The 19,806-nt window shown below is 32.6% G+C and overlaps 2 protein-coding genes across 9 annotated transcripts in view; one reads left to right on the forward strand and one right to left on the reverse strand.

The window, feature by feature from the left end:
- Window positions 1–12,479, reverse strand: part of LOC130656460 (uncharacterized) — a 32,481-nt gene extending 20,002 nt beyond the window's left edge. The window contains exons 1-3 of one of the 8 annotated variants that reach the window (XM_057459320.1): window positions 12,386–12,479; window positions 966–1,054; window positions 41–87 (exon numbers count right to left, since the gene is read on the reverse strand). Coding sequence is in view for 2 of the 8 variants with exons in the window: in XM_057459314.1 (XP_057315297.1) it covers window positions 41–87; window positions 239–334 (143 nt within the window). In the remaining 6 variants the exon portion in view is untranslated. Of the gene's footprint in view, window positions 1–40; window positions 88–238; window positions 460–965; window positions 8,215–12,385 lie in introns of those variants that run through there. The other 7 variants (XM_057459319.1, XM_057459318.1, XM_057459316.1 and 4 more) reach the window with 7 other exon arrangements.
- A 5,166-nt stretch (window positions 12,480–17,645) lies between these two features.
- On the forward strand, window positions 17,646–19,787 carry LOC130656466 (uncharacterized). The gene is made up of 3 exons (XM_057459327.1): window positions 17,646–17,762; window positions 17,860–18,154; window positions 19,668–19,787. The coding sequence occupies exons 1-3, from the start codon at window positions 17,746–17,748 to the stop codon at window positions 19,734–19,736; spliced, it is 381 nt and encodes a 126-aa protein (XP_057315310.1). The 5' UTR covers window positions 17,646–17,745; the 3' UTR covers window positions 19,737–19,787.
- Window positions 19,788–19,806: the final 19 nt, after the last annotated feature.

Consider the following 19,806-nt stretch of genomic DNA (forward strand, 5'->3'; position numbering starts at 1 on the left):
AGTGAGAACAAGTTAGTACAACCGATACTTTTCTACTTACTCATTAAAAATGGGTTTTTGAACTGGAACCCCATTGATTGCATGTAGCTGAAAAAAAATTAATAAATACAAGTTATTAAAACTTATTTGCTTGAAAACAAATTTTTATATATTTCTTTAAATGAAGATGCAATATTTGCTATAAAGTAACAGAATTAGACCATGAGTTAGTTTAGTTAGTTCCATGAAAATAAATTACCCGATATTGATGTAGAAGATAATCATGTTGTTTCCATTTTTTATCCAATAAGATACTACTTGGAGGTGCGGGTGTGTATTTTGTTCTTAAAGCCATTTATTTTATCTATATTTATTTTAGTTATGTTATACACGTCATATATATTTAAAGCTTATTTTAAATCAAAATTTTAATTAGATTTTAATTAGAGTATTTGTTATTCCATCGATAATATCACACACTAATTTGCTCAATGTAACATACTATCATAAACATATCATATATAATGACAACTTTGAAAATTCCAATCAGAAAAATACAGTTTAATCATTTGTGTCCAGATATTGCCATCAACAAATTAAATAAATTGAAAAGGAAATTCTGTATATATAACTCAAAATAGATGAAAAAAATAGATATCAAAACTATTAGGTTTACTCAACGTTTCACTTGGAAATAATAACACTGTTTACTGTCATGCTCTGCAGCCTAGATACAGCCTATCATTATTTTTTTCTGTCAAAAGTTTCTAACCAATAAATAATTGATTACTTCCATTTAAATTTATTGTATACAAAAAGGGAAAAATTTGAATAATTCATTTTTTATGAATCCATATTCATATTCATCATTATGTGAATATATAATTAAAGAATATTCATGAAGTCAAATTTTCTAGAGTACTAATTATGTAATTATTAGAAAACACAAAAAAACTGAATTAAAACATCTTTAATATTATACTCACTTATTTGCTTATTTGTCACTCAAATTAGCTGACCAATCACATTAGGTGATTCTCTCTATGGACCAATCACATCTGCTGATTCTCCTAACCTAAATTACACTAAAATACAATATCAAAGTTTGGAATATGTTTTACAAATTACATCTTAACCTGTTAAATAAATAACGATTATAATAATCATAAAAAGTATTTGTATTAGTGCTGATAAGTTATTTTTCAACACTGAAATGAAAATCTCTGTTAAAAGGTGAAGAAAACATCTAGGTTAATATTTTCTTGAAACACCATGCAACTAGCAGTACACACAAATATAACACAACGTTGTTTTATACCAAATAACCATAACCCTATCAGACAATATTGGAATTAGTCTTATTAGTACATGACATAAACAATAGCTTAATAATGTCCATCGAAATTACTATTATGACAACAGGTTTTGAGAAACGGTTGAATGCATAAAGTTGCCAAAATGAAAATTTAATGGAATTTTACAAAAATTAAACAATTTAGATTTTAGTTTATGCTTAGACAAAGCAAAATAAAAATTATTGTCATTAAATAGTACTGTGCCGATTGGTACTGTGGACTTCAACAATGACAGGAAAATTGAACAAATTGCTTAGGCGTGGTTTAATATATTTAATATATTGATTAATGTTGGTTCATTTCCAAAAGTTCTACAAAAACATGACTTTTGTTTTACCAAAAAAAAAATTCAGGGTAAACTGCGTTTGTTAAAACAAAAACGTTTTGTAATAAAAATCTGCTATATAGTTCAATGTTATTTTTGCGAAAAAAAGCAATTTAATGCTAGGTGCTAATGTTATGTTTGCGGAGAACTTAAAATGGATGTGTATGAATTTAAAATTTTTGTCTTGCAAATTCTTTGATGTTGTTGCCCAATTAAAGCCTTGCTACTATGACACATGGCATGTGTGTATAGGGTGTGATACACTATAGACCTCATGGATTTTGACTATTTTCTATACTATTTTTGACTATACAAACCTTTTAAACTTGTAATTTGTACTTTAACTCTTGTTCTAGAGAATACTTTTTGATGCCAAATATCAAAGTTTGGTGTACACTTAGAAAATTGCTTTTGTGCAGTCTACAAAAAGAAGAAGTATCAATTGATAATAAGTTGTACTTAAAACGTTTGTTATAATGTGAATATAAACTGTGTTATTTTTTTTATATTTGTGAGCTTTGGTTCTCAAGATAAAAAGGAACCTGAGGTATAAAATAATGTTGGACTTAAAATATAGAGCATAAAAAGTTCGTAAACAAGACTTTTAAAATTATTTAAAAAGCTCTTTTCATTCTCAAAATATTCACATTTAAAGAATTTCAGATTTAATTATGCTGCATTTTTAAGTAATAGCAAATTTTGACATTTTCTGTCATCATTAATTTTACACCTGTAAGGGATTTTCATTCAAACTTTATGAATGTATAGATATTATAAAGGTGGATTGATAAACATAATTTTTTTGCTAAAGTGACACTTGTTTGCTCGACCCATATTTAAAGGGAACCTGAGGTATAAAATGATGTTGGACTTATATTATAAAGCATAAACAATTTTCCTAAAAGAAGAGACAACATGCCATGTGAGGGAAATTGGGTAGGCAATGCGGTGTATATATAAATTCAGAAACACATTGGTAACAGTGTTTCCAACACTGAAGTGGCTATCCTGAATATGTTTCAAAATATATACACATGTGCAAACTTCATACGCCAGCTGTATGGCATAGAATCAAATATCAATTAACAGAAACCAACAATGGATCAGGAATAGTATTTGCATTTGAACTGGTGCCTTTGCAGATGGTCTGTTTACTTGTCAATGCCACAATGAGAAGGTGACGGTTGAGGTGAAGTGCCATTTTCCCATAAAAACACCTTATTGCTGGAAGATACATTAACAGATTCCAACTGCTGTCTTGACTGTTTGAAAACCAACCATCGTTATTATGCACAAATACAATTGCAGATGCACGTTTTTGATGCTGAGAGTTTTTACCTTGTTATCTGGACACAAAAGTGGTTACATCAAGTGCTGGTAAAAAAGGATATCACATTTATTACATTTATGCTTACCTTTTTAAAAGGGTTTTATGGCACTCACCAGAATACTTCTTACACATAAATTGAAAAATTCAGATGCAATTTAATCTGCGTCTTCCACTTATTTATCTGTTAAAACTTCATTTTGTTATTGTTTCAGTAAGTATATCAGGAATTAGGATTGGTTGTGATGCTGTCACATGTAAATGGCAATAATTTTTCAGCAAGACTATTTTTGTTTTATACATTAATTTTTTACCTATTTTTTCTTACTTACTTGCTAAATAATACAGTTTCAATAACTTGTTGGTACATACCCTGACTAGGTTAGTTTAACACTAACAAGTTTTGTCATAATTTTTTTTAGTGAAATTGTATTCTCGCAGAAAATATGCCATTCATTTTAATGTTTTTTCGTATTTGTGGCTACATAAATAACCGTTTAATTAATTACCATTTTTCAATTGGTTATTGATCTTCTTTTTCATTGTAGATAATTCCATCACCAAGGTTTACCAAAATGCAACAAACTGTCCTGATTTTATCAATATTACCTTATTACACGAAAATAACCAGTCAAATAATTAGCCCAAAATTGAAAATTTCGCATTATTAAAACCATCTTAATTTCATACCTGCATAGATTTCTCTTCCGTTAATTATGGTTCACGTTGAAAAAAACATCTGTATGTTTAAACGCATCTTTTCTTATATGTATATTTTGCAAAATGCTGTTCAAAAATATAATTATATGATTTCAAGATCTTCTTTTTAATCTATAAAGCGGTCAACAAAACATAAAACAGAGAGATGAAGTGTTCTTTTCTTCTTTCTAATGAATCAAAAAAAGTCCTTACAAGCAATATTTTATATATATTAAAGCTAAAAATTCCACATCTTTAATCTCATGCTCTTCATCTTCATCTTCGCCATTCTTGTCTTTTTCGATCCCCAACATTTCAAAGATATTTTCAAAGTCATCTACATATTCCCCAGTTAGCGGGTACTTAAAATCTTTCACTTTCGCCACTAAAATTTGTCATTATGTTCATTATCTCTTAAGTTTAGATGTACGGCTTTATGCCATAATTAAGAATAAAGATCTGTTTACATTCTGGTAGCAAAGGCTAGTTAAGAAGAGGGCAACTGGAACAAAAGTATGGATTGCTCCAATTTTCTGAAGTTGAGGATTTTGATCCATGGGTACATGATCTGGAAATATGGGAAGTAGTTACAGAACTTCCAAAGAAGAAACAAGGGCTAGTTGTTTATTTAAGTTTAAATTCGTACGTCAGGCATGTTCAGCCTTAACGAAAGAAGAATTGTTTAAAGATGGTTTAAATAAACTTGTTAAAGGGGAACTACACGCAAAAATTATTTTTTGATATATTGTCAAAAATGGGCAATAAAAGTACAACTTAATTATGTCTGTTTTTACCTCAATAAAAACAATTTCTTTGCCAGAAATATGCCTTTTTTCAACGGACCGCGTAAAAACAAGAAGACTGGAAATAGTAACAAAAATGACGTTGCAAAGTGCGACAAGTAGCAAACCGCAGAGAGGCCTCCAAGAAAACACATTGAAAAGAAGAGGAGACATTACGATTTGTTGTAACTTATTTTTCAATAAACAAGAACCAAAATAACTAAGTATATACCAAAAATAAACCTTTCTTGTTTGTCAAAAAACAACGATAACCAACAATTTTCCTCAAACGAACAAACAGTCTTCATAAAAAAACTTTGATGCTTCTTTGAAAGACTTTTGATGCATTGTCCCTCTCCTGTTGATAAACCGTTATAATTTTAAAAAATGAAATTTTAAAAAATGAAATTGTATGGACAAAGGAGAACAGTAGCCCATTCTTTTTTTTAATTCTTTTGTGTGATAGACCTCACCTTGGAAAGTTTGCATATTAAATGAGAAATAATTCAGGAGGTAAGGGACAATTTTTTTAGTCTCTGAAGTAAATACAAAAATCGTCGGGACAGCAACAGGAACAAGAACACTATTTCCAGAAAATGCTTTACTTTCGTGTAATGTTCGAAATGTTGGTTCACCCATTAGCTCACTCTAGCAAAGTAATATGTTTAATCCCTGTCAGAAATTAGATTTTTATTCGCGCAAAACAAAAACAACAAAAATTTGCCGAGCAGGATGAAAATTTAACTTTAAAGTATTAAATTTATAAATTTAAAAATGGAAAAAGGGAACAAACGAGTAAAAGAATATTAGTAAAATAAAAGTGAACTTAAATTATGCAATGGCGTGGATTTAATGACCAGCGAATATACGCAAATACAAAGAAAACTTTATTTTTTGCATTCAAGAAATCCACATGAACTTTGTCTTACTATCATATCCCTCTGGAAACAATCGTCAGTGAAGTGTTTTGAGCAGATTTAAAACCAGAATCTTTTGGTAAAGACCCTTCTCTTTCAATCGCTTGCAATCATTTTTTAAGAAGTGTGCTGTTCAAATTTTCTAAAGGTATCTTATGAAAACTAAGGTCTTTCTTAAACGTGTAGTGACTAGTTCCACCGAAAGCTGAGCAACTTGGCATATTTAGCATAAAATAAGAAGGAATTGCTAGTAGGTATATAAGATATATTTTATTAAAACTATAAACGATTTAAAAATTTGTTGTTTTAATAAACCAGCCACTGCATAGAATTGCGCTTTCCGCAGTTTGCAACGTCACACATCACATTTGTCTCATTTTTTTTTACGGAATTGGGGGTACGGATTTCTAGCTGTATTTTGGGATGATAAGGTTCGTATTGTTGACACTTGGAAGTCATATGAAACATTAAAACTAGTTCAATTCGTTTTCTTATGGTAGTAGTAACAATATAATTTTTGCGTGCAGTTCCCCTTTACTAAATTAAAAGAACTTTATTGTATTACTGAAGATTAGGCAATGTTCGATGCTTACGAAAAATTTTAGACCTTTCACCGTTCCAAGACAATGTTGATTGGTGATTATGTAAATGAATTTAAACAGCTGAATCAAAAACTTAAGAGTTTCAAAAATGAGTTACCAACTGCAGTTCTTGCATATCAACTACTAAAAAATGCAGATTTAGCGAAAGCTACACGTGAACTAACACGTGCTATGGCTTCTTTCCTCACGTATGACTCTATGAAAAACAGATAAAAGCCATTTATGATCAATATGCTCAAAGTGAAAGTAGTAGAGACAGTAATGATATTGGTGTTGAGCAAGAAGTATTATATGGCCAAGTGTTTGACAGACGACATTTTAACAATTTGAACTCTCGTAGACGTGGCAGAGGCGGTAAATATTTCAGTGCTAAAAGAAGCCAGTATAACCCTAATGGTCCTGATGGACATCCATTGCAATGTCACTATTGCAAATCTATAATGCATTTCATGAATGACATTTCTGATAAGAATAAAGGAAGCAAAGGACAGAATGAAGTACATGTGCAGTTTTTTGCAAAGGGTGTGGAACAATGCTTTATGGAGCAAGTCGTGTCTGAGTCTTTGAATTGTGCTCTACTAGACTCAGGATGTTCAATGACAGTTTGTGGTAAAAATTAGCTTGACTGTTACATAGATACTTTGCCAGAAGGGACAGCTTTAGCTGAAAGTAAGAGTAACAAGTCCTTTAAATTTGGGCCAGGTGGAACCTGTTAATTAGGAATATATATATGTAAGACTAACCTGTAGGTTATCTTCGCAATAGTTCTTTCCTGTGTATAATGCAACGCTAAATTAGTGTGATTGATTCAACTCAACACTATGGCACACCACTTTAACTAAACACAACGAATTACCAATGATACTGGTTCAACACAATTAAAACCCCGCCACCAAATGATTCTTATTAGTAATCGCCTAGATAGAAGATCAACAGAAGCTTCCCCTCAGTTAAACAATTTAATATCCCTGTTAATATAAATGGAATGCAAGCCAATTTTCTTACTGATGCTGTCGATTATGAATTACCGTTATTGTTATCAAAACAGAGTCTGAAAGCAGCTAAGGGATTGTCTCAAAATGTTTGTATGTTTTTTTCGTATAATTATACGAACGCTACGAAGTACTTCGTTTTGTTAAACGAATGTCATACGAAGTGCTTTGTTTAAAATAAAAAATGTAAACGAAGTTTATACAATCTTTTTTAATATATGATACGAACTTAAACGAAGTTTTTTATCATACAAAATGAAATGATACGAACTTTGAACAAAGTAAATTGCTATACGATCTTGAAACAAACTTCAAAAGTACCGGCGTAATTGCACATAATTATTACAATACGAAACCAGAAACAAAATAATTAAACAAATTTTTTTTAAATACGAAAAGAAATAATATATACGAACTTTAAACTTTCTGTTTTCCACGATCCCGTTTTCATGATTTTTAAACGATCTACGGCGATCTTTTGATTTTCTACGATCCTGTTTTTATGATTTTTAAACGACATATGGCGATCTTTTCGTTTTCTAAGATCCCATTTTTATGATTTTTTAAACGATATACGGCGATCTTTTCGTTTTCTACGATCCTGTTTTCATGATTTTTTAATAATCTACGGCGGTCTCTTAGCTTCTACGATGCCGTTTTTATGATTTTTAAACAATATAGGGTGATCTTTTCGTATTCTACGATCCTGTTTTCATGATTTTTAAACAATCTACGGCCATCTCTTAGCTTCTACGATGCTGTTTTTATGATTTTTAAACAATATACGGCGATCTTTTCGTTTTCTACGATCACGTTTTCATGTTTGATCTATGGCGATCTCTAAGCTTCTACAATGCCGTTTTCATGATTTTTAAACGATCTATGGCGATCTTTTCGCTTTCTACAATGCCGTGGAGACGATCCCTAAAGATCTTAAATAATAAATCCAATTAAAATAAACAAAGTTCTTATAACGAAACGAACTTTATAATTGTTGAAAAAATTTCAATATTAAGACTATAGATAATAGTCCAATTATAATAAACGAACTTCGTATTAGCAAACTATTATATGGACTTCTTTAAAAAAGATACGAACTACATACAAAGTTTATTTTAAATGATTCGAACTTTATACGAACTTGTAATTTTGATGATACGAAAAAGTTCGTATTAAAAATAAAATGATACGAAAGATTTAATAAATTGATATATACAAAGTTTTTGATACGAATTATACGAACTACATACGAACATTTTCAGATGGTCCCTAATAGCCAACTTGATTTTGGTAATGATAAAGTCACTATGTTTGGTAGAGACATTCCTTTACAACACACGTCAACTGGCCATTACTGTATACCTCTTACACCTAAGCAAGTTGCTGTTAACAAAAATCTCTATATTATATTGTGGAAAAATCTAGCAGATGATAAAAAACAGAAATCGTATGAAACCTTCAAACTAGACCTAACAAAAGACGTTTCAATTTTGAATCAAATTCAGTTTCAAACCTTTATTTCTGGTAAAGCACTAGATGATGCTTATGAGTATTAATAAATTGTTTTTACCTTTTCGTAGACCTTGTTTCCTCTTTGATTTTGAATTTGATATTTATTTTATCTTAGTATTTTCACACTAAATTTTATCATTTTATTTAAAATTCAGGGTTTCTTGGTAACTTATTCTAACCCTGGTTATTTAATTCAATTGTGAAAAACCTTTTATTCAGTGTCTGAAACAAGCTAACCGAAGCATTAAGGTAATAATCTACTATTCCAAGCAATACTTCAAAATGTGTGTTTTCAGTAAGGTTTTCATATGTGCAAGCTCATGGGTTGCTTTTATAATCTACAACTTACTTCAAATGATTGATGTTTTCTTTAGATACAGTGCATCAACAATTATCAAATCCGGGAATAAGGAAATTATCGTAGATCCAATTCTCAAACACTGGGTTGCTATTTTTGGCACACCAAACTTGATTTTTTTAGACAATGGAGGGGAGTTCAACAATGAGCTCCTAAGAGATGTAGCAGAACTTACAGCCAAGCCTCCTGCTCTTCAAACAGTTGCACCCAGTCAATTAATTGCAAATTATCTGAATGCCCTGCATGCTGCTTGCAAAGCATTCATTGAAAGTAAATCTTCAAGGAGAATTAAAACAGCACTCAGTCATCAAACACGGACATCTACAAGTAAAGATTTTTACAATGGTGAATTGGTATACTATATAAGCGACGTGGAGAGAAAGAGTGGAGAGGACCTGGTGTAGCCCTTGGCATTGATGAAAAACAGGTCCTTGTTAAACATGGAGGAACTTACGTTCGAGTAAGTCCTTGTCACTTGCAATCAGTGAAGGGACACCATAGTTGTCTGGAAAGCACAAGTGGAAACCCTTAAGTGAAGAAAACTACAACCAAAAAAGAAGATTGTGTTGATGAGATTTCAAACAGCATAGCGCATGGGTTGCTTGAAAGCATAAACAATTTTGATATCAAGACATCGTCAGAAGTTGTACTTGATGACATTCCTAGTGATCATGCCATAAATACAAATGAGATGCCTGCTAGTTCCCATGCTCAGGTTGAAACAACACATAAATCAAGCATTGAAAAAAAAGTTGCCACACACCTGGCAATGAACAGTCATTGACAGTGATCCTTCCAAAAGTCAGAGACAGGGTTAGGTTTATTGATCCTGATACCAATAAACTTGCTGAAATTATGGTTGTTAGTCGTGCTGGTAAAGTAGGAAAATCTGGAGTTGTAAGAATTGGTTGAATGTCAAAGATGTTAAAACCAAAGCAATGAAATCAATTGACTTTGAAAACATTTTGGGTTGGGAAAAGATAAACAGAACGTGAGTATATAATGTAGAAACGTCATGTGATGTTAGTGAAGCTCAACATAAAGAATTAATTAAATAGAGTATTTACATTGTTTATGATAAAGTTGAAGACAAAGGGCAAGACATAATCACAACCCGCGGTGATATCTGAGAAAAGTCATAATGGTGGAAGCAGTCAAAAATACCAACGTCATAGAAGATAAATGATTGTATATTGATATCTGTGCTCTTCGTGAGATGGTCGAAAAAGGAGAAATCGGGGAACTCATTCTTATGAAATCAAGTGATCAGATTGATGACTGCCTTACAAAAGGCACTGCTTCAACTGAAAACCTCCTTTATATACTATCTGGTAGAGAATAGTTGAAATATCGCTGAGTTTTGGTTAATTGGAGCAAATATAACAGTATGCCAAATGATACTTCCAAATGCTTGACAAAATTGTCTTTAAAAACATCTTTACATTGTATTTCTGTGTCTTGCAGTTTCTTTTGTTGAACATACTTTATGATTTTGTTTTATTGAGAGAGAATGTAGTGGCAAGATTCTCATTATGTTCATAAATATCTTTAAGGTTTAGATATACAGCTTTATGCCATAATTAAGATTAAAAATAAAAAATTCACAGTTTTTCAGGATCACTCCAGGTTACTACCCTTATTAAGATTTCTAATCCACCTTGAACCAATGGAAACAGCATGGCTCTAGTTCGACAAACCTCTGCTTCAAACTTAGCTAGATGTGGATAGCTCTTTTAGTATGTGTCCAACAACAATTAACCCCATTTTCTTTTTCATTGTAACCTTTCCAGCTGAGAATTTATCGCCGGGATTATTATGCTCTCTTTTAAACATTATCTGCTGTCCTGCAGGAGGTTTCTAGCCAGCATATATAATATAATGCCATTTAAATATTTGCTTTTTTAAATTCGCCAAATTACCACACACTTAAATACCGAAATTTCTAAATTCTTATTAATTTCATGTATCATAATTAATCCCACTTTATTAAGTTGACTACTTTCGTGTAATAAGATAGCTATTTTCGTGTAATAAGATAGCTACTTGTTCACCATTGGGTTAATCAGACATAGATTTAATAATTGGGATTGCTATAAGCCAGATGACAAAATGTGTTTGTGTCCCTTTGCATTCCTTAGTACTTGTGGCACCGTAAATTATGGTTATAGCTCTCGTACTCTGTGCGGGAGACCGGGGTTCGATTCCTCTTGACGGCGATTCAACATGGGCGAGTGAATTACCAGAGCCCCGGGTTAACCCAAGCCATGTGAGGGAAATTGGGAAGATGGCACACTGTGTGGGCTGTTGAATGTTGCCGGGAGTTGTCTAGTAGAGCGCTGGCTCTAATTGGGTCTGCGTACCTCAAAATAAGCATTAAATACTCTAGAACTCTCCATTTACGGCATGGCCCCTCCTGGAAGTAATAGACAGGGTATATCCCTCAATATTTGTGAGGCTAGCCATGTAAAATATGCACATCTATCTATCTAGTACTGGTGTTATGAATATCTGCATCAGCAAAGTCAAAATGAACTTTGAAAAGAAAGCATGGTAGAATTAGACACAGGAGGTAAAAGTGGTGTAACAATATTTGCCTTTATATTTTTGCTCACAAAGTTGTGAAGCAATTCCTGTTCTTTTTCGCGAGGATTTAAATCTCCTAATCTTATTCGAATTTATAATTTACCTTTTACCTTTTAATTTCCTCTATATAAACCCTTACGTCTTTCAGTTCTGGTTAGTCTTAACTAATGCTTGCTGAGTGCGATAAACTAGTTATCATTGAATGTATTACTACTGATAATGATCAGCAATGAATGTAATTACTTCTTCAGAAAAATTCAAGAAGTCCAGAAATTTTTGGTCTTGTGATAGAGCAATCACTAACCTTGGTATTGTATTCGCATGTGAAAATTTTTCTGTTTTTTTTTTTCAATAGATAAGTGCAATGTTACCAAAACATTTTTAAATACCTTTTAAATAGTTTTCCTTGTGTCTTGTGGTCATTAGTTTTATCTGACATTTAACTGCAGTAAATTCGTGTTTGCAAACGTCCTAAATTTCAAGGTTTCAAGTATATGAGCTGGCATGGGCTTGATAAGGAACAATATTTATATACGTAGACTAAAAATTTCACTAAATGTGTCGCTGGATATAAAATTATGATATAATTATTAATTTGTTGCTAGGAACATTGGAAAGAACCACGTTTGCAGCCTGGCATTACACAATTTTCTGAGCTGGTTCATATACCCCTGCCAAGACTTTTTCAACAGGTGCTTTTTTAAAAATACAGAATTACAGTAATTTTAAGGCTAAAATTATTTACTTTAAAGACAAAACGTTGATAGTTCTCTGGTCGTTCTGTGAAAACAGGCGGTTTCCTATTTTAGTCCTTCCTTTAGGGACAGTGTGTGAAACGTTCGTATTTTTTCTCACCTAAAATAATAGATATATCCCTCGATATTTATGAGGCTATCCATGCAAAATATGCACGTGATCTATCTATAGCTACGTTATTAATACCTTACTACTTACCAGACTAGAGGTTTAGCTACCTACATTTCACCCCGCAGTTTTCTCGACAAATTTAAAACACGTGCTATTGCTTTGGTGTGAAGTAACGAGATCATTAAATCCTCATGAAAATCCGATTTGTTCCGACAAGCGTTTAAATTGTATCATAGTTGTATACCTGGAAATTAAATGAATCAATATAGAAAGTGTTGCGGAGAGGTTGCCAAGGCAAAGGCATTAAGCACGGCAAGGAAAGGGCACGGAAAAGGCAGGCAAGGAAACAGGAAGAGGAATCAGCAAGGCAGGGGTAGGCAAGGCATCGGAGGCACAGGCAAGAGCATAGTAGGCAGGCACCAGAAAAGGCATAGGAAGAGTAGGCAAAGGAACGGTCAGCACTGGCAAGGCCAGGTAACGGCAATGCAGGGTCGGGTATCTTAATAGAAAATACCCACAACTCAAAGATTATGTATACTCATTATCTCTAGGATATGTATCATATTAGGCCAGGAGTATAGAACATATTGAGGTGCAAATATTTCAAATTCAATAGTTCATCAAAAAGGCCTCAAATTTATATCAGGTCAATATACAGTGAAGCATGATAGTAGAATTATGTGCCAATACAAGCATTTAAACAATCGGTCATAACACCGAAAAAACTATCATTTTTTGATAAATCTGAGATTAAAAATTAACTTGGTTCCAATGACAACAACATTAAAAAGTCAAGAATTAGAAATAATCAGAGAAGTCCATGAGAAAGGCAAAAAAAAATTATTAAAAATAGTGATATACTAGCTCTACATAACCTTTCGTTTTCACCATAATTTTCATGACAAAAGCAAAGAAATACTAGGGACAAAGTTGTAAAAAAACATTATAAAGGCTGAATTTATAATTTTATTCATAATAAAGTTCAGGCTCTTCTGCTAAAAAGAATATAAGTTTTTTAGGACAGACTAACAAATGCTCTAATTTGTCATAATGACTATTTCTACCCGAAATGATCACCAGGTTTGTGTGCTGTACGTAATTTTAAATTTTCCAAAGATTCACTTGTCTCAATATCTATAGGTGCAAGTTTTTTTCCTAGCCCTGTTTAGGATTCGAACCTAAATCTCTCATTTGCAAGAGTGTCTTAACCATTAGACCAACAGGGGATAAATGTGTGCATAATTTTACAGTTGCACATCATAACAAGAACTTAACAGTAACGTCTAGTTAAATAACCTTTTTAAGTGAGCGTTCACATATTACGTAATCAATTTTTTGCCTATTTTCTACTCCTCCCACCCCCATGTAATCAGTCGTAATCATTTGGTTGACCTCCCTCCCAAAATTACGTCATCATCTACTTAACCCCCCCCTAAAAAAAATCGGTAAAGAATTAGTTTATGAATGAAAACAAATACTGTTTGTCTTAAAACAGATGCTAGTATTTATACCAGACCCTACAAAAGTTTTAAATATTTACAGTTTTATATTTTACTTTCATATTTTACATTTAAGATATAGAATAAGGCCAATACAAACGTTTTAGATATAATTGATATGTTTCACACTCTTGATAAAATATGCTGTTAATTTTTTTTGATTTGCTTATGTTATTAAACCACTTTGGCTGATTTTAGTTGACCCCCCTCCCCCCTACTTGATTACGTAATATGTGAACGCTCCCTGTAACAGAAAATGTAGACGTTGATGTAAAAAAAAGGTTATTTGATATAGAAATAATTTCTGTCAAAAAATGAATGCGATATATATATATAGATATTTAAAGATTTTCAATACATGTTGACGATTGCACAAGAACCACTTGTCAGAATTTAAAATGGCTTAATAAAAAATATAGATGTCAATATAGAAATAATTTCCATTTGTCACTTAATCCACACTGGTGTATGCTCACCGGCAGGGTTAAAAAACTTAATTTCCTGATCTATAATGTGGCAATGTCTACTACACCGCTTCTTTTGTGATGTTCCTACATTATAGCTACAATCATTCACAAAAATATGGCTCTCACCCCCTCTATAACATTCAATGTTATAAAGTTCCCAACTTGACCTCGTAAGTGGGAAGGGAAGTATCTGTAGAATTATATATAGGTATGTACTTTTGCTGATTGTGCTAAACATTTTTTGCCCTTGAACTTTGGTCTAAAATTGGACGATTGTGGATTGTCGCTAGAACAAGCTAGCTATGTAATGGGACATTCCTAATCAGAGTAGAATTATATCACTTATATACTGTGTCATAAGTATAAGCTAGGTGGCCTATCTCATTGAAAATCTGTCCAAAAGAATTTTTCTATGCTAGCTATGTAGATAATTTTATGCTAGCCTAATTAGCTAATTTCATGCCAGCTAAGTAGTTAAATTTATGCTAGCTCTGTAGCCAGTTTTATGCTGGCTGTATATGTTATATGTTTGTTCTATTGCTCTATTTTATGCCAGCCAGCTCAGTCAGTAGTTTTATGCTAGCTAGCCTTAAGTGTGAGTGAGAATAAGAAAGAGTTCATTACATGTAAAGGAATAGTGATATACTAGCTAGCTAAAAACATACCCTTTCTTCGTTTTCTTGAACAAGCCCTTCTGTCAGTTGCGATATAGCTTAGATTTTATGCTATTTTTGACTTTGACTCTGTGATATCCTCGTCTGAATGTTCGTCTTGTCCCTGTGTTGTCCTGTGGCTTCGTCCTACCTGTTGTTCTCTCAGGTAGCTAGCACGTTATTTAAGCACATAAAGTGCTTTGTGCTAGTTATCCTTTTATTAGGTAAATGTTCAATATATTTTTCATATTATATATTTTCATTGTAAACTCCTAATAAAAAATAAATCTCTCTCTCTCTCTAATGAAAGTTTGAGTTTGAGGCGCTATGTGTCCGAGAAAAAAGTCATGTGATATTAGTCAAATTAATATGTGTATCACGTGGCTAAAAATTGTAGGCAAACTTAATCTCAACTGGAAACAGCACTATTTACGCTTGGTTAAAAAACAACAAAAACTCCATCGCTGTGCTAAAAACATATTGTCTCGCTCACTAGAAAAACGTACTTAAGAATGACCATATGAAATCGCTGGGAGACTAGGCCCCAAAACGACCGATTTTTGATATTTTTGATGTATAGGGGGACGGGGCGCGGAAATCGTATAGAAATCCTATATACTCTCCACCGTGCTTACTTTTTCTTTTATATTTGGCTTATTTAATGAAGAAATGGGCTCCGCTACGCTCCGGGCGCTGACGCGCCCTCCGCTTCTCTCCGCAAAAAGTATTTTTGTAAACTAGTTTGATTGTTTCTGTTCAAACATTACAATTTTTTACTAATTATGTAATAAATCCTACATATTAAAAGAGAATACTAAAGTATGCAAGAGAGTAAAAAAACCCGAAAAATAAAAAAATCGAAAAATGATAAAAATTACGTTGGATGATTTTTTTTAAAGCGAAAGTCAAAACAACTCCTGGAGTTGTTGAGAACTTTTTTTGTGTCTGTTAATCTATTTTATTAATTTTGTTGTTGTAATTAGCTGCATTTTGATGAGATTTTACGGGATCCATTTTGGTAGTGCACTAACGCTAGACCTTGGTTAATTATTTCCAGGAGGGGCCATGGCTTTAATAGGGAGTCCTGGAGTATTTAATGCTCTCTCTGAGCTACGCAAACTTAATCAGGGTCAGCAGTCAGCGCTCTACCAGACAAATCCTTCCTTATTTAGCTACTTGAACCTTTAATGTTCTGATAAAAAACAGGTATTTTTTCATTTTATGAATTCAGGGTAAACATCACCTTCTTTTGCAGCTACGGCTTGAAACTATAAATGTTTTTTGCCTCTTGCTATACAGCAAATCTACGGCATATTTAGACTTAAGCAAAGATTTATTGATGACACAATGGGAAGGGAATCACCCATCTCCTTCAGCCATCTCATGTTGAAAATGTTCTCTGCATCTTTTTAATGACACCCTTATCCTGTCTCTGTTTTGTGCATGAGAAAAAAAGCTGTGCTCTGAAGCATGAAATAGAAAATGCCAATGTGTAATTTTAAGATGGCATACTGGTGGATTTTTCAAAAGAAATACAGTGCCGATCGCGAGTAACTATACACAAGTAATAAACTAGGGGTACGAGTAATTTCTTCTGTGGGTAATCCACGAGTACTCGACAAGTATAGTGCGCGTATGAGTACGCCAAAAATACTTGCACATTTTTGCTACTGTACTCACACAGTAATTGGTTGCGTGCAAGAAAGGCAAATAATATAATTAAACGAGAAACTGGTGGAAAATGCACTTGCGGCCAATAAGCTTTTATGTTGGTGTTGGATTTATTGAAAAACGCTATTTTTACAGTGTTATTTTCTTCATTCGTTAGTTTTCTATGTTCAATAGCGAGTTGAAACTGGCATTGAGATTACATGCTAACACTATAAGCCTTGTCGTTTTGTTGATTTACGATTGAATCAGCAGCCCCATTTGGAACCATGGTAAAGGGACCTAACACTCCGAACAGCCAGACGAGTCTAAACTGATTTGCGTTATATTCAACTCAACTGTGAGAAAGTGCGCACAAACACAAGCTATATATAATAGCCAGAACGAGGGAGAACCTCAATTGCCTTACGACAGAGTCGTAACTTTCAAGCGAACTCTCTTTCTTCTGAACAAACAAACAAACCAGTGTCACTTCTGAGAAGTGCTTTTCAAGTCTAAAAATACCGATTGAAAATTCAGTTGTCAGCTTATTGAGAGAAAAGATTTTTCTCTAAAAACAATCTCCTCACTCTCTCTAAAACACGATTCTGGAGATAGATTTTTCTTTTGTGTATAATGTTATTCTAATCTATATATCTTTGCAATCACATTAAGCATATTGAAATGATTTGCTTTTGTTAATAGAACAATATAGCAGGTATCATGTTTACGAGTTATTGACATTAAAAAACAAAAAATGCAACAATTTAGTTAGAATGATATTCATTCTTTCTTTTCTTTTTTATATTCGATACTTTCAAAAACGTAAAAAAGTTTTCACAATGTGTAAGGTAGTAGACAAATGTGAGCTATCGATAAAAATTATGCTACAACAAATTCCCGTACACATGTACTCACAAATCATTCACTTAATGTACTCTTGTGCACAAGAGGCTATACTCAAGGGTATGGAGTAGTATACTCGCCGATTACTCTTACTTGTCTTGCACTGTATATACTCGGCATTTAATGTACCCGTACTCGTATACTCGTGTAAAGTTACTCCCGATCAGTACTGTACTTCTTTTACTAAAACAAATTTTAGAAACAATAATGGGCTAGTGTGTGCGCTGAATATCCATATTCCAACTAAACACAAATGAGAAAGTCACATCTACAAGATGGTAAAAGGTAGTGGGTAAGCAGGACAAACAATTCATTAAACTTGATTTAGCTTTATGTAGGTATCTGCATACTGAAAACATTTTGTAGACTATATTTTGACTCTCTTATAGTGAACTGATGCAAGAATCTATAATAAAAGACAAACAAAATGATGGTAATTCACCTGATTTGAGTAGCAAAACAAAATCTGCAAGCTTTATATTTGGAGTTACCACACTAGCCACCTTCACAGGCTTTGCATTTACATTGACAAGGGCAAAAAGATCATATACCACAAAGTTGAATACACTACATACTGATGGCAGTAAACTTGCTTTAAAGGCCCTGGGTTATGGAACAGCTATCAGTGTTACCGGATGTAGTTCATTGGTTTTATTAGTTGCACTTGCCCTGGGTGTAAGAAGCGTAAGTAGTATTAATAAATCTTCTGATAAAGTTTTGCATAGAGAACTTGGGCGAATTTTGCATTTTTTGTTTTCTTTAACTTATTTATTGCTGTGTTTTTTTTTTCTTTCTATTTTCGAGAACATTTTAGTTCACAATTTATTTCGCTTCAACATTTTAATTCTTTCTAAAGGAAGCTAACCCAAAAATTGTATTCTATTCATCCCAAGACTAACAGATCAATGATGAATCTGTATGACAAATTTAGCATTAGCATTTTTCAATACATACCAATATGTAAAGGGTCCTTATCTGGCAATATGTCTTTGTCTGCATTAAAACAACAAAATTATAGTAGTTAGCTACTAATGACCAATTTGTTTTCCATTCATACCATTCACCCTTTTCTAGCATTTTTAACTTTGTCAAAGTTAATAACTTTAAGTTGTTCTTATTTGGAATTTAGTTAGAAAGTTAATATACCACAGAAAGAGCTAGCAGCACTATTTCAGCACGTTATTAGAAGTAAAGCATTATATGAAGCAAAAACCCTACAGATATGGTTATACATTTTTGCCTTTTTTCGTATGACACGAATAATTCCTTGTAAGAAAGTCATCAAAAAACTGGACCAGGCTAATAAGTAAAAGTTTGTCCCTACAAACGCTTTACTAGTGTCCAGACAGCTATTTTATCTAATCAGAGAAAAAAGCTTTTTGCACTGTAGAATTGAAAAATAAGTAAAAATTGCACTCTTCTTAGTAAAAAAAAGATATGTCATGTCAATCAAATTGCAAGAAAAATTAAACCATAATAATAAATAAGCCTATATGCAATGAATGAATTTTTGCCTTTACTTCAGCCCTGTGAATTCATGTTGGCATTCAGCATTGCCAACTTGAAAGCAGAGCTCCATTGATTCAAGGACAGATTTTTTATGCCGTCCTATATGTGTGCCAGTTCTTATATAGAATTCACATTTTAAGTTATTTCACACCTTAAAAATCGACTTTGCTGCTCTAAAGAAAACAAAGTCAAAGTTGTCAATGAATAGGTAGAAAAACATGTCTGCAAAAGATATTAGTTGAGGTAAATTTTGTAATTTAAATCCTGTATATATATGTTGCTTACTGTGGCCCTTATGAACTAGTTAGAGATTGATATGCTTTACGAAGAGATGTGTTCTGAATCGCTCCACATCTAAACATAAATTAGAACCTTAATGTACAAATCCCAAGAGTGGAGGAAAATATAACGTGCCGACCTGTGAAGTGTCTCTAAATGGGTTTTGCCAAACTCATTTTCATTGTAAGTGTAAAATTTTGCCAGCCTTTGACCACCCACAGTTTGCACTTTTCAGTACTTTGGACTCACTGTTACTTTGTAAGGTAGGTTCAAGAAATTATTAAGGTTAAGGAACTAGTAAATCATTAATTAAAAAAATAGATGTGAATTGTGGGTCTGACTGGCAAAAGCTAGCTAACATCCTATAATGTATCAAGATATCTGCAGATGCAAAACTTTTTTTTTTTAGCCCAAGGAGTTTGGAGAAAAAATGAAAGGAACTCTAAAGATAAAGAGAAAAACCATAAAGGAGACTTAACACGCACACATTGTATATATTTTGGCAAATAGAGTGTTTTTATTTTTTGCATATTTGAATAGGTATATTT

This window comes from Hydractinia symbiolongicarpus, chromosome 9 (genome assembly GCF_029227915.1).
Source record: "Hydractinia symbiolongicarpus strain clone_291-10 chromosome 9, HSymV2.1, whole genome shotgun sequence".
NCBI lineage: Eukaryota > Metazoa > Cnidaria > Hydrozoa > Anthoathecata > Hydractiniidae > Hydractinia > Hydractinia symbiolongicarpus.

Excerpts from the sequence above, each read along its gene's own strand:
- LOC130656466 (XM_057459327.1), top strand. Across the intron at positions 18,155-19,667 it reads TTGCCCTGGGTGTAAGAAGC|CCCAAGGAGTTTGGAGAAAA; the intron begins GTAAGTAGTATT and ends TTTTTTTTTTAG.